Source organism: Silurus meridionalis, chromosome 1 (genome assembly GCF_014805685.1).
Source record: "Silurus meridionalis isolate SWU-2019-XX chromosome 1, ASM1480568v1, whole genome shotgun sequence".
NCBI lineage: Eukaryota > Metazoa > Chordata > Actinopteri > Siluriformes > Siluridae > Silurus > Silurus meridionalis.
In genome coordinates this window covers 15815165-15838253 of record NC_060884.1, presented here as the reverse complement: position 1 = coordinate 15838253, position 23089 = coordinate 15815165, and the positions used below count along the sequence as shown (strand labels likewise).

At 39.6% G+C, this 23089-nt stretch overlaps 1 protein-coding gene across 1 annotated transcript in view; it reads right to left on the bottom strand.

Moving 5' to 3' along the window:
• The window catches only part of LOC124383276 (R3H domain-containing protein 2), a 52913-nt gene that overhangs the window by 10083 nt on the left and 19741 nt on the right, over positions 1-23089 (bottom strand). The window contains exons 2-16 of the mRNA XM_046845796.1: positions 12863-13036; positions 12519-12746; positions 11329-11370; positions 10904-10993; positions 10673-10796; positions 9897-9975; positions 9127-9186; positions 8378-8518; positions 7922-8030; positions 7733-7828; positions 5708-5757; positions 4962-5024; positions 1793-2013; positions 1224-1441; positions 837-938 (exon numbers count right to left, since the gene is read on the bottom strand). Of these exons, the coding sequence (XP_046701752.1) occupies positions 837-938; positions 1224-1441; positions 1793-2013; positions 4962-5024; positions 5708-5757; positions 7733-7828; positions 7922-8030; positions 8378-8518; positions 9127-9186; positions 9897-9975; positions 10673-10796; positions 10904-10993; positions 11329-11370; positions 12519-12680 (1557 nt within the window). The 5' untranslated portion in view covers positions 12681-12746; positions 12863-13036. The remainder of the gene's footprint in view (positions 1-836; positions 939-1223; positions 1442-1792; positions 2014-4961; positions 5025-5707; positions 5758-7732; positions 7829-7921; positions 8031-8377; positions 8519-9126; positions 9187-9896; positions 9976-10672; positions 10797-10903; positions 10994-11328; positions 11371-12518; positions 12747-12862; positions 13037-23089) is intronic.

The following is a 23089-nucleotide window of genomic DNA, read 5'->3' as shown; positions in this document are numbered from 1 at the left end:
TCCATAGTATGACAAACAGTTTGGTAAAGAGAAAAGACAGTCCATCGTTAGTTTAAGAGATGAAGGTCAGTCAATCCGAAAAATCTTAAGATATTTACATTTTGCAGTTGCTGCAAAACCCCAATTTAAATCTGAGATGATTTGGGATGAGTTGGACATAAGAGTAAAGGAAAAGCAGCCAACAAGTACTCAACACCTCTGGCAACTCCTTTAAGATTGTTGAAAAACCCTTCCAGGTGATTACATCATGAGGCTGACTGAGAGAATGCCAAGAGTGTGCAAAGCTGTCATCAAAGTAAAAGGTATCTATGTTGAAGAAACAAAAATGTAAAATTCTGGTGATTAAATTCCATATTTGTTCGGTCATAATTTCAGTGTCTTCACTAGTAATATACAATTTTATATATAAAATAAGAAAACGTGTCTAAGCTTTTTGACTAATAGTGTATATACACATATTACACGAAATATACATATATTTTTGTGTTTGTGGATTTGGGAGAAATGGGAAATCTTTTAATAACTTCCGAAGTACAACTGAGAAATTATAAAGGAAAATAATTATAGCATAGAGTCAGAACATTTGTTGTTATCTGCTCCAACTGTCAACTGTGATGCTCTTTACATACCAAATATACTCAAATAGCCTAATATCTATTACCCATCACCAAGAGACAAGAAGAACATTCAGAAAATAGATCAAGTGAAAGAGACAGATATAAAGAAGATGAAAAGTGGGGATAAAGTGTTGTGCTGTTTAAAAAACTGGAGCTTATGCCACAGTAAGAAATGAGGACATAGCAGGAAAATGTAAAGCAGGAAAGAGTAATTAGTACCAAGTTATACTGCTGAGAAGGAGAAACAGGCAGGATGACCTGAGGGCAGGAGGTGCTGGAGTATGATACAGGTTGTGGAGCAGGCTGCAGAGATGCCACTGGCTGAATACAGTCAAGGGGGAAGAGAAGTGCGAGAGATAAAGAAGGAGACACAGCATAAGGGAAAAGAGGAGACAGGAGAAAAAATTAATGATTTTAGAGGGACCAACAAAAGAGGAATACCAAAAAGAAAAAAAGGTAGTAAAGTAAAATATACCAACAAGCAATTCTCATGACTAAGTTAACAAAATAATATTTTAAAATAAAAAATATACAATAAACCAACAGCAAAATAACAAAGTGTGTTGGATTGTGTACTTATTTCCCTTAAAAGGCCCACTGACTCACCTGTGGCAGCATGTGATTGTGGCTATGGCTGCCGATGGGGTGCTGTGGGTGAGATAGTGTGTGAGTGTGAGTAGGGGTGGGCAGCAGAGCAGCTTGTGGAGGTGGTGGTGGAGCTTGGCTCTGAGGAACATTGGAGGGGCAGCCCGATGGGCAGGGCAGGAGGGTGCGGCTCTGTTGAAGTGGCTGAGGGCAAGCCTCTGTGGTTACAAGAGGAAGACCTGCAAAATAAATCTTAAAATCTTAGTGTTGGATTTTGGAATTTCCTCTTTACAAAGGTGGGTCAAATCAGTAATGCTGGTGGGCTTTATATGCTCCTGCAGAATTTACTCTACAATCCAGAACTCATTCCATTCCAACTTTACACAGCTGAAGAGTGACCTGTGGGTCCTTACATGTTCTATTAATGAATACTCAACTGCAGAGGGAATGAACCCCTCAACAGCTGCAATTTACCTCTCAGGCACCAGAGGGCTCTAGATATTAGATGTACAAAGATACAGAACTGTAGCAAAATACTAGTTCTCTGTGTATGTATGTGTGTGTGCGTGCGTGTGTGCGTGCGTGCGTACCGGTGCGTGAGCCCCTGGCACTGCCCTGTGAGCCTTTGCTACCCAGACTGTCTCCTCGTGTGAGGATGGAGATGCCGCTGAAGCTGCTGGCCTTAGTAACGGGAGGCCGGAGTGTGCGGTTTGAGCTGTCAGAGTCTGTGCTACTCCAGGGTCGTGGTTCCAGACTCTTCATATCACTGTCAGTGCTGCTTTGACGACTGCTTGACGGCCGACTTGAGTTTCTTTATTCCCCCTGCAATACGAGCCAGCAGAACAGAGAGAGAGAGAGAGAGAGAGAGAGAGAGAGAGAGAGAGAGAACAGGAGGGGAAAGGGGGAAGAGGAAGCCAAAGCATAAAGGAACAGGATGAAAGAAACGAGACCACCTTATTTGTGTAATACTAATAAGGCCAGAGGTACAAAAGCTACAAGTTCTACAATGATGCACTTGAATCAAGCTCATGTTTCATTTTAAAAAGAAGAAATCAGACATACCGTACACATACACAATATACATCTTTACATGTATATATATATATACACACACACACACGACTACAAATAAACAACAGGGTGAAGTATCAGCATCTCGGAAGAATACCTGAAAACTATATTTACATTGGACAAGGCCCCAGACACACAAACCACTCAAGATGCACACTTGGTAAATGCCAAGAAATTGAGTATTGTCAAAGCAAGCAACACAAACCGGACAACAATAAACACAATCAAATCACACACAAACAGGAAACAAATACACACATATAAACAACTGATTATAACACAAACTCATGCCCTTTGAACACTTGAAATAGAAGCAACACAATAAAACAATGGACACATTCACACATACCACTGCTAGGATACACACTCATTGTCTGTGTGCTACACTGTCTCTTTAGACAGGAGCAGCCACCATGAAAAATTAGTTAAGAAAGTCACAAACAGCCAGATAACCCTATATTATTTTTCGGGAGCTGCCCAGGCCTGGATTCGTCTGGGGTTTGTTGTTTTTTTCCACCTCAAAATCAATGTATTATCATTTTCGTCCATTTTTAGATTATAACTGGGGAATCAATTCATTTCCAATCATGGTCCCTACTTTCACTCGACCAAGACACTTTGCAAACCCCTTTTAGTTAGTTCTCACACAGAGACCACCTGCTGTATCCCCTACAAGTTACTTCGCAATCATGTAAACACACTTACCTGAAAATATCTGAACTACTCAATGTTGGTCTTTATCCTAGTGCTCTTAGGGCTCCTGGAATTGGCCATAAAATGAGTCAATATTTGATACTCACAGAATACTGCATTCTGTAGCACCACCAGTCTATGGCATGAAGTCATTTGTAATGAACAGTGAACGGTACATATTAAACTGAGCTGGCTGTATATAACAGTGACATGCCCGAGTTGGTAGCACTTATAAACTCACCTCTTAAATTTTTGGATTACAATTTGGTGTCAGAGACACTATATGCACGTTTACAAACACAATCAATTCAGCAGTGCAGAACAGAAACTACATTAATCTCTAACAAAAGTATGCCACATTCCAAAATATTTGCTGGAAGAAAATGGTAATTTAAGATCAAAATGTGTCTTAAGGTCTGGGGGGAAAACACCTCAAATAACCTTAATGTATCTCAACCGCAAATATGCTAAACAGCAGGCAGATTGTAGACAGTTTTTATTCACAAACTGAACAAGTATGCCCATTTCACTATGTTACATTACTGGCCAACAACATGATTAAATCCTGGCATTCATGTTGTGAGGAAATCACATTTAGCTAGCAAGGTTTTAGACAGTTGCTCTGTTTGCTAAAGTGGCTTCACACATGACCTTTTGTCCAGAAAACCTAGGCAAAGATAAAAAGCAAAGAGAGGGGTTTATAGTTAGATTAAATGGTTTAAAACTAGGTCCTGTTCTCACCACATAGACACACTGTCATTCCCACACCTATCTGGCCAGAAAGCAGAAACTCCTCTTATCCTTGAGGTAGCTTAGACCGTTCCAAAGCACTTACAACCTAATCTCCTTCCATAAACATGAAATAAATTTCCCCAAGAGGAGAAAATTATCATTGGTTTGGCAGTGATTTAAGTCTTTCTATTAGCCTTAGCATTATGAGTAGCATCCTCTGTACATGTTCCTGTGTGTGTGTGTGTGTATATATGAGCTGTTGCTATAGTAACAACCAGAATAACGTGCATTAATATAAAGCTGTTGTTCTTGTTACTGCCAGAATTCTCAGAGTCGTGCCGTTATACAGAATACATTCACATCCACCAATCAGAGTTGAGGATTCAACTATAGTATAAAATACAATAAGCAGCAACACAATGCTTCAGCATGAAATATCTGTTTTTCTAAAAAGCCCTTTCTGTTGCCCCAAAACGCTGTAAGTCGCTCTTTTAACCGCAGTATGAAACACAGAAGATAAAATACAATTTCCCATGAACCCACTTATAAACACCACCAATCACATGCACTATATTTGGAAACTGGACATAATTCAGATGTCAAAGCAAAATTTATCAAGACTGGAATCTAACACGCATAAATGAATACAAAGGACTATTGGATTTTATGTGTAAGAGGGTGTGCTTTTAAAAGGTGCAGTAATGTAGTGAACATTTGTGTATGCAATTAATGAATGAGCTGCTGCCTACACAGCCCCATACTGACACAGACTTACTGCAAAGAGAGAGAGAGAGAGAAACAGCATTTTTCCTCCATTCTCTTTTGTCCATCATTCCTTCCTTTTTACACCAGCAAAACCACAAGCAATGAATATTACTAGTTTATTTTACACAAAAAAAAAAAAAAAAAGGCAATGACAAGTCTAACACCACCAGCATACTGCTATTAGAACAGCAAGACACCCGACAGATAACTCCATAGCATGCGCTAGTTAGCAAATGACAATTCCAGAACATTCCCCACAGCAACCATAGCAACCAGGCTTAGCCTGGACCCACATAAACACACACTTACGCGTGAACACACTCCCACCCACCAAAGTACAAGTGCACAATCAGAGGAAAGTGCAAGAATGGTCGTGACTTAACGAGTCCCTTCCCTTTACAGAGCAGTGTTTTAAATCCACATAGCAGCCATGCATCGAGATGACGCTAAGCACACACACGCTTGTCACAGAAACGCGTATAGGAACACACAGCAAACACTAAGTACCTAAAGATTTGCCTCCTCCTTTGGGAGGAAGAGGAGTAGCCTTCAGTGGAAAGTCTGTGGGGGTCACATTGGGAAGAGAAACGCTGCAGGTTACTGCATTGTGTGAAGTGTAGGAAGTGACTTAACATGTTTGTTTGGCATTTTTGGTTCATGTGTGTGTGTGAGAATCTGGAAGGATATACATTAGCAGAGAGAGGCCAAGACCAGGCTGGGTCCCACACCAAAGCTGAGGTGGTAAAAATGAACGTTTATAGATTAAAGAAAGATTTTAAGTGGACTTATTTGATCTGATCACAGACCAGCCAACTGCATAGAGGAGAGGAGAAATGCAAACAACGCAGAATTTCTCCTCACAAGCCCCCAGTGTATATCTGTCTCAGCACTCCTCCACCTCATCCTCCTCTTAGCAAAAAGTGCTGAACTTTTAATAACTGTGCTCTTTTAAAACTTAACCAGAATCTTATGTGTAAGGTGTAACTTTTACATATACACACACTTTCAATACATGAGGTCTTGGTGTAGAAAAAGCATTAATCATTAATAAGCAATATCCAAGAGGTTAAACTGAAAACGATAAGGCATCTTATATAAACTTATTTAAGATTTAAGTAGTTCGATCAATTTACCTACATGTCTCTGGCACGCACATAAGATCAGACAAACAATTTATCTATGCCTACAAACAAAACCCCCACTGACTCTAACCTGCGTTGCTCACCGGTGTAGGTGTGTCTTACCTGTTGTCGTTGAGGTATCCGTTTTGAGAAGACTGTGAAGAAAAAAACACCTGCACATTACGAACAGCTCCACAGCTAAGCTAAAGCCCCACTGAATAAACACTTGTTTACAAATGCTAATTTAGACAGGCAACCTTTGAAAAGGCATTTTCATGTGCCCTAGCAGATTAATAATAACATATGCATTATTACAGACTATATGTACTAACGTGTATATACACACATATATAATAGTAAGTATTAATTACTAATATGCATATACTTATCAGTGGTGGACAAAGTACACAAAGCAGGTACTTGTGTGTAAGTAGTGATGTACTCAGTAAAATATTACTCCAGTAAAATTGCTTCCTTTAAACTTTTACTTGAGTAAAAGTACAAAAATATTTGCCTTCAAATGTACTTAAGTATACAAAGCACTATGATTTATTATGGCTATAATGGTCCTATTATCACTGTCACAAGACTATTTGCTTAATTAAGAATGTGACTCTCTGCACACCAATCTATTAATAGAATGATATTAATGAGTTAAACACTGATCGATATCCAATAAATTATCTTGAGCCCAAAACCTTCTTTTTAACGACTTAAATAAAAATAAATTACGCAAATAAGGCCGCCGGAGTTGTTTTGAGTCAAGAGTTCCTTCCATCATTTATTCCTCACAAAATGTTCTGCCTGCTGATGATCTGATGCTGAACTGTATGTTGGTGCTAAGTAAATACCACCAACCGGCAATGGTGGGTTTTAGCTTGAATGACGCTCTGGGTGAACTACGCCATGACCCAACGTCTCCCCCATTGATTAGTTTCAGCTTTGAAAAGCTTCTCTCTGCTTCAGCTACTGTCACTGGATGAGTAAGACATTCTCAGAGCAGTCCACAAACATTTATGAGAGCTCTATTTTATAAATACACGTCACTGTGCACAATTTATCAAAATCTCAGAACCAAGAACCATAAAATTCCTTGACTAATTGTAGCCATGAGATACATACAACATCTACATCCATATAATGTCTTTTAAATTAGCCTTTTACTACCCTTACTGATCTCAGTTCACACCTATCACCTATTCAGTACACTCACAGAAAACCTTTATGACACCTCAATTAAAGGTAACCAAATCAATAAGTGCTGTTTAACTACAATCCTACTACACTAGTTAAGTGGTAACTGTTTTGTTGATACACACAATATGATAAACTACATACTATAAATTATAATGTTATGCAGCTAAAAGAAATATTCTTGCTCTATGTGTAAAAGCACATCAGGCAACACAGCATTAAGTGATATACAGTTATTAGCCAGTTTTATTAAATACATTAGCTTATACTATTCTCATAACGAGATGAGTGATAGAGCCGCATACACACCTTTATCTTATGCACGTTTCCCCCTACGTCTTTATTCTTTTTCTAAATTGGGCTCCTGAGGGTTTTTGTCATCCATAATTTTAACTTGGGTTCAGCTCTCCTTACTGACATGACATCACCCAACCCCCACCACTACTTTCTGAGTGTATGAGTAAGGAAACTTCAGGCGGTCCCGACCAGCTTCATTGAAATTGATATGATATGATAATTGATGCGACCGGGCAAAAAAGCGGTTACAAATTCTGGCTGGACGAGCTAATTATCCGAAGATGCCACCCTGGGTGGCTGCCCTTGTCTCCTATGCCACTACCAAGCGGCAATCAAAACAAGTTTCAAACTGAATGCACGTGCTCTACAATGATTGATGGCTTGCTGTGTGATTGATTGGTTACGTTTTTATCCGCTCATAAATAAAAAAGAAATGACTGATTTCGTGAAATGTAGTTAAGAGAAAAGTAAGATATTTGACTTTGAAATGTAAAAAGTAAAAGTCTTCCCAAATGGAAATACTTAAGTTAAGTACAGATACACAGAAAAGTGTAACAAATTCCATCACAGATACTTCCTTACTTCCTCTACCTGCATTCACTCCATTGGCAATACAGATCTCAGTTTATGGCGTTCCTGCATTGGCTGTGTACTTACTTCCCGAGCAAAGATTCGATCTCGGACACGTTGATATTCCTCCTCTCTCTCCTCGATGGATTTACTACGACGACCGTCCTGCAGAGGAACCCGAATCTGAAAAGTAACATAATAAACCCATTGGGGAGAGGGAAGAAAAAAACGGGTGGAAAAACGGGTTTATTGTGATTTGTAGAACTGAAGTCTCACTTGGTTGTCATCTTTGTCCATGCTTGCATCGTCCCTCTTCAAGATAAACTTCTTTTGGAAATCCATGGTTCTGTCATCTTTAATGTGCTCAGAAAACCTTTGTTCAGGGCTGAGAGAGAGAGAGAGAGAGAGAGAGAGAGAGAGAGAGAGAGAGAGAGAGAGAGAGAGAGAGAGAGAGAGAGAGAGAGAGAGAGAGAGAGAGAGAGATGCAGTCTGTTATGTTAGTGTGAGTTTTAGCACTATAATTAATACATTAATAGCATGTTACCTAATAAATAATACATAGCATGCATAATAAATATGCTGTTCTGCCATAAAGCTAATGCCGATGAATTACTGTGTACATATTCATTTCATTTATTTCACATATTTTAAAACCTGAGGCAGCTGCAGAATGAATAAATTATTGTGCTAAATAGGAATTTCATTTTCAGAAATCTGAGTAAAAATAATTACATGCGAGTGTTGCATGTCTTATTGATGATGACCGCTTTGCCAGTTTGGTCCACATTGTGGTCCATGCCAAAGTAGGCTGCAACTCGATGCAGCAGCATGCGATGGTATGAGGTCATCTGAGGGAACTTCTTATACTGATTGCTAAAAAGAGTAAGAAAGTATGTACAAATGTTTAGCAGTTTCCTTTCTAATTAAAATGTGAACTTCTATGACATTTTAATCAATACAAAATACTCTGAAAACATCAGGAAACTAATCGAAAAGCAAAGCTTCAAGATACCAACAGGGGGCCATAAGCAACACATTTATTTTACAGAGGGACAAACTTTCCAATGAACAAATTTACGGGCTTTGCCAAAGCCAATAGCGTACCCTGAATTGCCAAACTATTTATTTTTAAAGAAAACATTGTGCTTACAGAGTTGATGTCAAAATTTAATTTTTTTGTACCCACATACGATCCTTAATGATCTCCTTTTCAGTTCTAGCTGAAAACAATTTAAATAGTTGATACAGGATTCTCTCTAGCCAATATATTAATAATACTAAATAATAATAATAATGTGAATAAATAATTTTTTTCCATCACCTATAATGTGTTTCAGTCTCAATCATAACCTTATTGACTTGTTGAGCAACAAATTATCTATTGCTAAATCTCTCTATAACACACAAAGAAACAAGTGAGCACACACACACACACACACACACACACACACACACACACACACACACACACACACACTTACTTATCATCATTAATAAACTCCAGTATATCTTGTTCCAGCTTCAGCAGCATCATTCTGTCCCTGGTGAACGTGGGTAAACAATGACAAGAGACGGGTCAGTAAAGACAAAAATAACAGGATAAAGAGTGTTTCAAACGTGTTGATAGAAGGGGTTTATTTGCATTGCTTTAGTTTTTCTAGAAATGTCTAATTTAATTTTTTTTAAGAAATTTCACATTACTTTAGTTTACTAACTTAATTTTGTAAACTTGATTTAGTATTTAGCTGAAGCACATTTGGCAACAATTACAGCCTTAAGTCTTTTGGGGTATGATGCAACAAGCTTGGCACACCTGGATTGGGCTATTTTCTGGCATTGTTCATGGCAAATCCTCTAAAACTGGGTCAGGATGTGTCTGCGTCTGTCTGTCTGCGTGTGTGTCTGTCTGTCTGTCTGCGTGTGTGTCTGTCTGTCTGCGTGTCTGCTTGTCTGCGTGTTCGCGCGTGTCTGCGCGTTTGTCTGTCTGCCAGCTGTCTTTTAATCCATTTATTCATCCATTTACAGAAATGTTAAATGGTTTAAGTTGATACATTTTCTACATGAAGTTTCATGAATTCACGAAAATAATTAACAGGAACTACATTCTCATCAGGACACAATACATTACCCATCATCCCTAAGTATTTAGTAACCTACAAACAATAAAAACTGAAAATGTATTTTATTAGAAGGGCGAGGCACACATTCTCAAGCATTAGTGCGGATCTTGGATTTGTTGTGCGATTTGTACCTGGGGTTGTTTTTCAGTGTGTTCACCAAGAATTCATGCACATCAATGCCTGTGGAGTCTGTGTACTCCTGACTGGAGTCTGCAGGAAAAGAAAAAGAAGGACAAGAAATTATACATCCACTCTGCCATCTAGATCATGAAATCCAATACAAAATGACAATGAAATGTTGCCTTCTAACATCTCTACCTGCCTTTCACTCGCTATAAAATAGGAACGCTCATGTCATTGAAACAGCATGTAATTTACAAGCAATCCAACTGAAATAAGGAATGTCTACGAACAAGGAGTCCTCTTCAGGATAAACAACACTCTGTTACACTGGAAGTGCCTAAAGCGCTAACCAATTTGGTCATTAGGAAATCTTGAGTGCAAGCATTCATTACAGAACTTTACAGCTCAGGAGCTCAAATTATTTATAAAAAAAATTAAAAAATAAATAAAAAGATTCTATTGCAAAGTCCAAATCAGGTCAGTCATTTAGATCTCTCGAGTGTCTCACCATGAAATAATGATAAAGCACCATACATTAATGTAGCCATTATACAAGCAGTGATCTGTTTCTGGTGGCTCCCCAATTGTCTGTGATTGGAAATAGGTCTTTCTATTCATCAGACTTTTTCTGCAACTAAACACAAAATACAAAGGTGTCGTTTCTGAGATGTGGTAGGTGACCTCAGAAATGTGGGGGATGAGGTAACAGTGGACATCCTTGGTGAATATGAAAGAGTGACCTTTAAACACACACGCACACACACACGCACACAGGAGAACTTACCACGCGAGAGCATCTTGTGCGGCGTTTTGTCCTTCTTCTCCCTCTCCTCGCTCTCATACTCGTCTTTAGAAGACTTCTCTTCCTCTTTGTCTGACGGGCAGCTGATGTGGAGCTGAATAATATCCTATAAAATGTATAATATGAATAGCAAGAGAAACACAGATCAGCGCACAGTTATGCAGGACACAGTTGAATTCTTCTGGAAGTTCAGGTGAGGTAATAGAACAATACCTGACTCTCGGCAGGGCCATCAGTAGAAAACATGCCTGATGACTCCTCACACACTGCTAGACTCCTCACCAGCTTTAGCTTAGCATTGGACTATGAGAAAGAACACAGCAGATATGAATAAATCTCAGCTCTTAGTAATATTTAGATTATACATTTTTGAAGATAAATAGATTTTAAATATGGTTTTTACATTTGAATGATGAACTATGATTAAAAATTCTTAAATGTACTGAGTAAATGATGCAGGGGAAATGTTAACTCCCTGCATCTAAAGCCTGTGAGTCATATCTACCTGAAATGTTTGTGTGTATGTGTTTCTGTGCATGTGCGTCTTTCCCCTGCCACACTTGGAATTTTGCCGGGAGGATTCGCAAACACCACTCATGGCAACATGGTACTACAGTAAATCATGCAGCAGTGTTTACCTTGGCTCTTTTCCTGCTATGGCCATGGTTCTGACAGCGTTTCTGTGGCACATTAAAAACACAGAAGCTTTAAGATCGCGATTATGTCAAATCTTGATTCATACAGTTCTTAAATACAGGACATCACAGTAAATTCAAGATTTTTACAATAAAAAAGTGTACAATATTTATATTTTATGAAAGGATCATAAATGACATTATGCACTGCTGAATTTTAGACTTACTGAATAAAGGCTGAGAATAGGAATAAATAAAAAAAAATAATAATAAAGAGATTAGAGTTAAAAAAAAACTTGCTTTTTGATGAACCAGGATTCAGAACTTATCTTATAGATGTATAGAGCCGATTAACAACTTTTCCAGCTCACCTTTAAACACGTGGTCATACGATCAGGACGATGGTCAAAGCAGCATGCAAACAAAAGCTCGACACTGACAGCAAACTTGACGCTGTTCCCAGATTCCTAAATCCGCCTTTCACTACAGCTATTTTTATGGCAGGTGCACGGGTTAAGTGGAACACTATCCGATCATCTCTAAAAAGGAGCCAAGTTCTACTGTAGTTCACATATTTATATGGACATGAGGATAATCCGAAGATAAAATGTATTGATTTGTCCTGAAAGTGCATTAATGAATATTTATTTAGCAAATGGTATTTTACAAAGATGTCTGTAAAATCACATGCATGTCACATTATCCAGCATAGCTAATGAGAAAAGTGCCAGAGCAATTAGCAGCAGGTACTTTCTTTTGCCCTGCCAGTTCAGTTACTGACTTTAACTCATAGACAAGCGCTTACAAACACATTCATGGAGATTGTGAGTTTGACTGCTAATAATCTCAGCAGCATCGATGCCTGGGATTCAAAAGAGCAAATATGCCTCTGTTCTCTGGATGGGAGAGATAGTGTACCCTTTGATTGCATTTCATTGCACCACAAGCCGAACCATGAGCTTAAGTGAGCTAATGTATGTGGAAGAGGGCAGAGAGCACTTTCCTTTACTCTAGGATCAGTGAAAAAATTTTTAATGTGATGCAAACATGTAAAATTTAAATACATTTTGGATGGGGGGAAAACAGATCACTTATAGCCCATATAACAATACATTAGAGTGTAATATTATATAAAAGAGTGCATATTATTTAAGTTCATAATCATACCTCGGCCTTGATAGTTTGTACTCTACCTGTGTGTCTTGTGTGATGTCGTCGGGATCTGCACCATTGTTCTCGGTGTTGTCTTTGCTCAGTGTGGTTGTGGTTCCTTTACAGCGGCTGGCAGCAGGATTTTCAGTAACCAGCATGCTCTCCCCCTCTCTCACCCCATCCAGAGGCAGTAACACAGACATCTTACTTTAGCAAAGAGACTAGAACCCAACTCACACACACCTCCTTGCACACACCACCACAGAAGACTGAGAAAACAGAGGCAGGACGAAAAAAAAAAAAGAAAACAAAAAGATATTTGTTCAAATGCATAGCTGTGCACAGTAATGAATCATAAACATCAAAGAGAATAAAAGGTCACTACCTGAAACTGTAGTGTGTTGGGGCTCCACTCTGAAGCCCCAGAGACAAGATGTTGGACAGATAGTGCTCTTAAACAGGGGAAGGGGATAGGGGACACGCCATGGTGAGAGTGTGCGTCCTCAGTGCTCCGGCATCTTGCAGTTCCCCACACACACAGTCACATAAACCCCTCCTGCTGGAGACACACAGAGTGGGAGAACTTTAATGAGTGAGTCATCCAAAGGGGGAGAAAAAAAAGAAAAAAAAAAAAGTTGCTTTTTAAAAAAAAACTGAATATTTTATATGCTCTATGACTGACACTGTATGATTTGTCTCTTTAAAATGCAGAACGCGTCGTAAGCTGAAAGGTCATCGTTTTATTCATACGTTCAGTTCGGCTGGATGCGTCTGGGTTGTGAAAAACAGTTCAGACACAACGTGCCAGGGCTGAGTAACCAACCATCTGCCACAAAAATTTAACACATGAATATAAACACAAAACACTGGAACATAAACTGAATCGGTAGAACATGCATCATTCAGATGTTAAGGCACAGAGACTTTGAAAGCCTGGAGCTTTGTAAAGGAAGAAAGCAGAATGACAGGTGCTGCAAGGAGAGAGGAACCTCCAGTAATGACGTCATACTGCAGAGAGAGGGGCTGTGAGAGGGAGGGGGAAGTGCGTATGTGAGCAATAGAGCACGAAAGAGGCAGCAACTCACACACACAGAAAGAGAGAGAGGGAGAAAGAGAGAGAGAGCGCGCAAGCACAAAGAGGAGGGATTCCCAACTGCTGAAAAGACGTCATCAGCAATTCATGACACTGCTGACCAGTAGTCACCCACACACCTCCCTACACTTTTCAGCACACCACACACACACACACACACACACACACACACACACACACACACACACACACACACCTGTGTAACAGTGTTGCTGTTATGTAACACAAGACTCAGAAGTCAGAAGTGAAATAAGCTTCAGTGACAGTAAATGAAATCAAAGAAATGCTTATGAATGAACAACGGCTTTCATTCAATCCGGTCTCGCTGCACACGTTTCCCCTTTGTCGCAGGGCAGCCGGAGTTGCCATGGAGATGATAACGCCAAGAAACTGAAGCAAAAGAAATCTGTGGCCTGTTTTTGCAGACGACTAAAGGCAAACACCACGTCCCACCATGTTGCATGACGTGTTTGGGCTCTGCGCTGGTAACCATAGAAACCGTGTGCCCTCGTTTGGTCTGACCTGCACAAAAAAAAAAAAATCTTAACTACACCGGCCTGAGCAAAGACACGGACACAAGCTTGTGTGTTGCGCTTGCATTCAGGCAAACACATGGGCAACATAAGGTTCTTATGTGGTTCTCCAACACGCACACAAACGTGCAAACGTTCTCACACACGCGCTTTGCTACGTTTATATGGCTTGAAGCAACTTGTATTTTCTAGGGCTGATGACAAACGGAGGGCAGGAATGATTCATGGAAACAATTGCAGGTTCACGTTGACATCCTGTAAATGTGCATGACTATGGTGTACATACTGCTTGTGTGTGCGCGAGTGTGCGTGCAAGAGCTGTGTGTTTGTGTGGGTGTATGTGAACATGCGCTCATCTCAATAATGGTCAAATCTAAACTGTGCACTGTAGGCAAGGATATGCCATGTGTCGAACATGGCAACTGAAAACCAGTATCAGTTTTTTCATCTGATCCCAATTTAATTGGAAATCCAGAAGAGATGAACGTGTGTAGATCCGGGTCATGGTGCGGTAACGAGGTTCATGTAAAAACATAGCTGCAGAGCAAATATCTGGGGTAAAGCTGCTTTGCTGTGCACAAAGCAAATGGTATTTGAGCAAGAAAGCGCATCCAATTTGTTCAGGGCAGGACCTAAACCAGAACGAGCATGGAAAGCAAGCTGCCAGAAGCCATGTTATAAGTTCAAAACTCTTTTTCAAGCCTAACAAATGCTTCCTAAGAAAGCATGTACTTTGGACCTGCTGCTTATGTAGCATCACATGGGTGTGCTGAAGGAAAGCACTAACTCCTCTAGGACGTATACATGTGAAAAAACCTTTCCTTCCTATCATCTTTCTACAGTAACACCATTCCATTACTGGCTTCTCAGGAGAGTCTTATGATAGCAGACGGTAGTTACAGTGCTGCAAATTGGAACTGTCTTGTTTGTTAGAAACGCACATCGCTGATGCATCATGGTTAAAGTCTGGTCTTATTCGAAGTTTATGCTTGTTTGATCATGGGAATGCCGTGATTCATCAAAACGCCCCCAGAAGGATACATAGGACGATCTGGAGAATTACACTGTAGGAACAAAACATCAAGTTACTAGTTTGGCTAATTTGCATACTATAAGAGGCAGTATTATGAATGAAATTTGGAGATCTAGCCTGAGCTTTCACAAAAATGGACCAAGCATCACACAAATGCAAATCTTCATTATGCACTAATAATCGTTTTCGAGTAAAATTGGATAGCGCCGTTGTATTTGGAGGGAGGGTGTTTTGTGGTGTCTGAGGGATTACATTTGAGAAAAGACAACAGGAACATTGAAAGTATGATATACATTTACACGTGCATTTCCACTTCCCAATTTACGCCGAAATTACACACTTGCCTTTAGTGCAGCCCATCCACTCATACTTTGTGCAGGAGAACGAGAGAGAGAAAGAGAGACTGTCTCTCCCAGCAGTGCGACTGCTAACCATCTTCTCCTACACTTTGCTAGACTGTGCCTATTTTTGACCATTTCGTTCCACACTCCCTCCCTCTGCTTTTGCAAAAAGTCCTGGCTCCAGTGCTTAAGTTACACCATGCAGCCTGACTTCTCAGACATAACATACTTTTTAAAATAGAATATAATTATTCTGCAAAGACTTGTGGTTTTTTTTTGCAATAGATGTGCTCGGGTTAAGATTCACCAACAGCATTGAATAAATTGCATGACTACTAAGGTTTGTCTTTGCATTCTCAATCTCAGAACTAACAATGCTGTTTGATAATGCTTAAGGACAATGTGTGCTAAATTCAGCTGCATTTATGATAGGCTAGGAACCAAAAATCGTGACTAACCCAGCTGGGCTCTGTACACAAAATCTTATGGTATTAGATTTTCATACAAAAATGTGAACTACACAGGGGGAGGGGAAAAAAATGTAATTCTACATTCAATCGCTGTCCACTGAACAACTGAACGCCCACAAATTTATACAGTTCTTGAAATGAGCTAAATCACGTGGTAAACATTCCATGGCAAGTTATGGAGATCACAGTTTTCACCCATTATGATGTTTTAAGGTGAATGTAACTGATCTTGCTCAGTAGCTGCATGAATTTATGCACTGCTGCCAAATAATAGGCTGTTAATGACTGTATTACTGCATAAATGAGCAGGTGTACAAGTGTAGCTATTAGTGGATGGTAAGTGTACATTGGCCTGGCATTGGCACAGACAGACAGACAGACAGACAGACAGACAGGTTTGCATACACGACACCAGTAAGTTTTCCTCAGTGCTCATGATTCATTCCAACCAAGCATGTATTCACTTCAATCAGGATGGTCACATAACCAAAATATCATTTTCTTTCTGCAAGTATGCTCATGACAGAGGAGATCAAAACAAGGAGACACATCACACATCAGAGAACAGGAAAATATACAAATGTAAGTCATGTATGTTACATAAATACAGTTGCTTGAAAAATTCTATTTTATACAATGGACTGCCTTTATATGAAAATACTAAACATTAGGATGGTGTGATACACCTCCAAGATAGTGTACTCTTCTTCAGGGCGTATTGTTTTCCTTGGACAGCACACAACACGAGTTACGACACAAAGAAGCACAGTACAAACGCCTCATATTTTCAAGAATGTTCAAGAAACAAGAATTCTCACTCAGGAACTCAGGACGCTCTTTTCAACCCAAAGTTCAGAAAGTGACTTAAAATTGACATGGCCAATTCGTAACACTTCGTAACACTTTGTAGCCTGAGACACTTTGCATATTTTTTATATAAATGTCTATAAAAACAGAATGTCACCACGTCAATGATTATGCTTTTCGTTATGAACCTAAAGGACGTTATAAAAAATTCCTTCTCATTATATGGAGCACCCAATATACAATCCCTGTGCATGAGCTGTTACTATGGAAACACTAATGTATTAGGATGAGCGCATGAATACAAACCTATCGCTCATGTTACAGGGGGAACTACTGAATAAATAAATAATTGCCAGTTGCATTACTAAATATCGTGGCCTTGTAAAATAATGCAAATCGTTCGTGTGGAAACAGCAAAAGTTCCGTTTGGTGTCGTTTGTCAGCCTGTCATCTGAAAATGGAAACAGGCTTGTCTGCAAAGAAAGAGAAGTAATGGGAACCTGGTATTTCTATGTTCTGTTTTCATGTGTATAATAGACAACCAACTTTTAAAAAAAAAACCTCAATGGCCTTTAAAACATCTCAAATCTTGAGTATGGTTTCACAAGTAATAAACATATGTTTGCATAAAGCATCCATGTTTGTCCATGCCCATGTTGATTAGAGTACAGTAATCCCCCGCTTTACCGCAGCTCAAATCTCGTGCCCCTGGTTTACCATGGAATTGCATTTGCCACATAGATTTGTTTCACTGGTTTTCTGGTCTCTCGCGGATAGCACGATAGACCAAAAAACTTATAGCGAAATAATGACATTTATGAATAAAAATTAAGAAATGAAGTCAAATGTTAAGACAGTACTGTATACATAAAATAGCATTTTTGGGGTGCCATCCATTTATCGCGTTTTTTTTATTTTATCACTCGCTGTTTTGGAATGTAACCACCACGATAAATGGGCGATTACTGTACCGTAATTTCCGGACTATAAGCTGCTACTTTTTTCCTATGCTTTGAACCCCCGGGCTTAAACAACGGAGCGGCTAATTTATGGATTTTTCCTGGGTTTTTCCCGGTTTCACAAACTTCAAGCCAAAAAACTAAACCCCATAACATTAGACCAATGAAATTGCCGAACTGGTTTAGGTGAACCAATGAAATTCTTTATATTAAATCAGATGCGCTCCCACTGAATCGGGCCACAGCACATCATAAATATGGATGATGTTCCTCTGACGTTTGACCTGCCGCTCACTCGGACTGTCAATAGGAAATGCGATTCATTCGTCACGCTGAAAACAACCGGGCATGAAATAAAACACTTCACCTGTGTTCTGAGCTGCACAGCATCGGGAGAAAAGCTTCACCAATGGTGAATTTTTAAACGCACAACGATGCCAAAAGATGAAAGGAAGGAGGAAGACAGTGAACAATGACTTTCTTGGTAGGCTACTGTTTAGATACAAGCCGTGTAACAGACACTGTCTTTCGTTAAAGCCTGTGTAAAGTTCATTATTTTCAGTGTAGACACCTGCGGCTTATAGAGAAGTGCGGCGAATTTATGTTCGAAATAATATATATATAGATGTAAGTGGCTTTATATTTGTTTTGCACATTTCGGTGATTAATCTCTATTTGTATTGAATACTGCATATGTAGTGACCAGGTGTTAACAGGGTTTACACTAGCATGAAGTGAGGTCCAGGAGAACCAGGCAATCATTGAAAAAATGTGAATTCATTAACGAGAATATGAATAAGAGATTGTGAAGTGAGCGTTAATTCACACCAACACAAGCATACTTCAAGAATGGCTGTGATAAAACCAGAGGTATGGAGAGAGGGAGAGGGAGAGCGAGAGAGAGAGAGAGAGAGAGAGAGAGAGAGAGAGAGAAGGAGAGAGAAGGAGAGAGACAAGAGGGTATGAGTCAGAGTTGGTCCCACCGGACTGAGTAGGATGTGAGGAGGAGGATGGCGTCAGCAACACACACACACACACACACACACACACACACAAAACCTTTATCTAAGTAGAAATAGATAGAGAGGGAGGGGAAGGGTGAGGCTGCAGAAGGGGATCCTCTCTCTGACGAAGTAGAGAGAATGAAACCGAGAGAGAGAGAGAGAGAGAGAGAGAGAGAGAGAGAGAGAGAGAGAGAGACAACATGCAAAAACTCCACAAAAAGGCTTTTTTCTTTGCTATTCAGACTAAGACATAGAAGGAAGTGCACTGAGGATGTACACACTTAAGTGTCAATCACTATCAAGCGAAAGTGTGTGTGTGTGAGAGAGAGAGTTGTTGAGAATCAGTGCTATTTCTCTCCTCCATGCTCTAAAAATAAGTGTGTCAGGTGAAAACCTGGATCCCATTGCAAACCTTATGCAACTCCTCCACTCCTCCCTCCTGGGGGGCGATTGAGAAAGGTTGAGAAAGCGAGAGGCAGAGAAAGAAGGGAAAAATTCTCAATAATGAAACGGTAAGTGCGGCGGTGCCATTGGCTGATGCCTTCGCCAATAGGAGAGGCAGCTCCATGGCAACAGGCTCTGTCACCAAGAGAGAACAGTGATCTCTCCTTCTACCCCCATCCATTTCACTTCAACCCTGTTCCCCAATCTCTCTCTCTCTCTCTCTCTCTCTCACACACACACACACACACACACACACACGCCTCTTTCCGCATCACCCAAATTATCCATGTTTGAGAGAGGAGTTCAGAAAACATGCTTACTCGCTCTCTTGCACTCCAACACACATCCTGTCCCTGTTCTAATTCCCTCCTTCCGGTTAGACAGGTAGTAATAGCTTTCAATTGATGTAGAACACAATGTTTCTTTTCTCCAATATGCATTTACTCCATTGGGTTTCACAGCAATATATGGAAATTGTGTGTCACATTGTGTGTCTTAACAAATGGCAAAGTCAATACGAGACAAATGATATCGGCCAAAAATTAAACCGCAGTTTCGATTTAAAATATTGAAAATAAGCAAATTGTTAAATATTCCTGTTACGTGCGTGCACCTACAGTGTACGGCTTCAGATTTCTTTCAGGTAAGTTTATGCTTTTGTTATAAGCTGTTGCATGAACAGGTCTTTCCAGCATGCACCTGTGCATAATCACAAAGCATAAATCATGTAATACCACAAAACAGTTTGTATATTTATATAAACATTGTTTTTTTTTATTTATTTCAAAGACAAAATATGCAGTTATATATTAGATTTGTAACTATACACATAACACAAATACAGCATGGTTAAACAGTGGTGTCTCGAAGTAATATGGAATTTTTTATATGAAATACAGCAATCATTTTAGTATATCCTCTCAATAGGGTGCTCAATAGGGTTCAGGCAGTTGTCATCTTGACTATGTGTTTGGGGTCGTTATGTTGGAAAACTGCTGTTCGGCCCAGATTCTAAAGAGTGGGCATCAAGTTCTGCTTCAGAATGTCAAGGTACATGTTGGAATCCATGTTTTCCTCAATGAACCACAGCTCCCTAATACCAGCATCACTCATGCAGCCCCAGACCATGATGCTACCACCACCATGCTTGATTGTAGGCAAGAGAATTTTCATGGTACTTCTCACCACACCACCAATTTGAGCCAAACAAGTTTACCTTAGTTGCATCAGACCACAGGACATTGTTCCAGCTTCAGAAGAGGCTTCCTTCTGGGACAACGGCCATGCGAACTTGTTGCAGCATGAAGCGTATGGTCTGAGCACTGAAAAGGACTAAACTTCTTTAATGGACCCTTGCGAGAGCTGTTGGAAAACCTCTGTATGGCCACTGTACTAAAACTAAGTTTCATGGTGTTACTGATCTTCTTATAGCCTTTGTGTAGAGCAACAATTCTAATTCTCAAATCCTCAGAGAGTCTTTGCCATATTGAACATCTAAGTGGTCAGTATGAGAGAACTGTACACAAAGCACCAAATTTTTGCTGCTCTAATACAAGATCCACAAATTTCTATGCTCCTGTCAATCAGACAAAAACATGAACATGATGAATAAACATCCCATTCCACATTTGCTGTTATAATAACTAGGGATGCACCGAATATTCGGCCACCAAAAATTTTCGGCCGAAAATGTCCCAAAAGTGCATTTTCGGTTTTCGGCCGAAAGACTTTGATCACCGAAAAAACACGGCCGAAACAGTTTGTTGTGATGACGCAAACAGAAACCGCTGCCTGCACGTGCATGTCTAAAACAACATGTCTGCGGTGTGGACGTATTTCAGTATATCTGAGAAAGACCCACGGATAGCGATTTGCAAAACATGTAATGCCGAAATTTCGTCTGCAAAGACTTTCTCCACGTCGGGTTTAATATATCACCTGAAATCCAAACATCCCGATCGCTATGCTGAATATGAGAGGAACGCGGCACAGAAAAGCAAAACTCCTCCGAGCACGCGCACTCCGTCTGTGGTGGACGTTTTTAAAAGGCAGGAAGTTTCCCAGTGATAGTGTTGTAGTGTTGTATCTTTAAGCAGTTGCACTTTTTCTGAATGCACTTTGTTTTTATGAAAGAACATATTTAATTGTACAACCTTTCAGCAGGCCAGAGGGCCTGTACATTATTATTTAATGTACACGAGTGCATTTAAGTTAAACATTTAAGTTTGCAACAATGCACAGGATAAAATAAATTAAAATTCAATGTGCTATAAATAAATATTTTCATAATTTGTAATTGATTTATTCTTTGAAACTTTGATATTAATGTATGCAATTGAAATGCCTTGATTTTAGTAAGTTTATTACACAGTCATAGCCATAAATGCAATGGTAATAATAATTGGCATAATTTCTTTCGGTGTTTCGGTTTTCAGTTTTCAGCCTTGCTTTCCTCTTTTTCGGTTTTCGGTTTCGGCCCAGAATTTTCTTTTCGGTGCATCCCTAATAATAACCTAGACTCTACTGGGAAGATGTGGCACTAGATTTAGTAATAAAGGGGTGCAGTCAGTGTTCTATTTCATCTCAAAGGTGTTCAATAGGGTTGAAGCCAGAGCTCTGTAACAGGTCACCAAAGATCTTCCTTTACAACCCTTTTAAACCACATATTCATGGTGGTTTTGTGCATAGGGGCATGGTCATGTTGTGACAGGTTTGGGTCTCCTAGTTCAAGTGCAGTCAAAGTTAATTCCACTATATCCCAAAACCTCCTCTACAATTGTGTGCCTTCAACATAGTGAAAACAGATTGTAGTAAAACCAAATATGGTCAGGTGTCCCAACATTTGTCCATATAGTGTGTGTACCTTACTTCTCAATTTTCAATTAATTAAAACATTAAACCTCATAAAACATGGAATAATTAAAACATAATACTTATGGAGTGCAAAACGCATTCATATTACAGAATCAAATAACTTTCACTGGTATGACTCATAAGCAGCCCAGACTTTTTCTAATTCTCCTGTTAGCTAGTTGCTGTCAGAGTAACCGACAGCTCTCTGTAGCTGTAGATGCGCTTGTGAATCTTGTTCTCTCTCCACAACCGCAACCCTGTGCTTTGTTCCTGCTTGCTTTTAGTTTTAGAGAAAGGCACAGGAGATGTCAGACAAACACTTCGCAGCCAAAAGTATGTAAACACTTGATCTTTATATTCAGTTGTGAGTTCTAAAACAGTTGCCACAATATTGGAAGCATGCAATTGTACAGAATGCCATTGTACTGATGGCAGCCAATGGCAGCAGCTCACGTCTCAAGAGACATCTTTTTTAAAGCGTACATCTGTCCATGCCATATCAGTTTCTTCATTATATATTGCATATCTACATATTCATTCTATTATGTCCCTATGCACATAGCTTGTAAAGACATGGTTTCAGAATGATGGATTGGACAAACACAGAGCCCCAAATTCAACACTGAACTGGAATGCTTACTGCAACCCCGGACTCCTCATTCAACACCATTGACTAACTTCACTAATGTCACATATCCAAAATCTAGTGGAAAGCATTTACCCAGCTTTGCAGAGGTTATAATAACTTTGAAGCGAGGCTAAAAAGATGGACTGGGATTATCAACAATCACAGGTGATCAGGTACAAAACTAAATTTGGCCTTTTGTTGTATTAATGCATAAATATTGTACTCGTTTTCTGCACACAATTGTTTTCCAAAGCTTAAAAGCTGGCCATTCCAGAGAGTTGATGTGGTACAAGTCTCCCTGCCTAACAGGGTTTGGTGTATTACACCGAACAGGCATAACATTATGACCGGTGAGTGAATAACACTGATTATCTCTTCATCAAAGCACACGTTAGTGGGTGTGATAACTTTTTGTCCTCAAAGCTGATGTGTTAAAAGCAGGAAAAA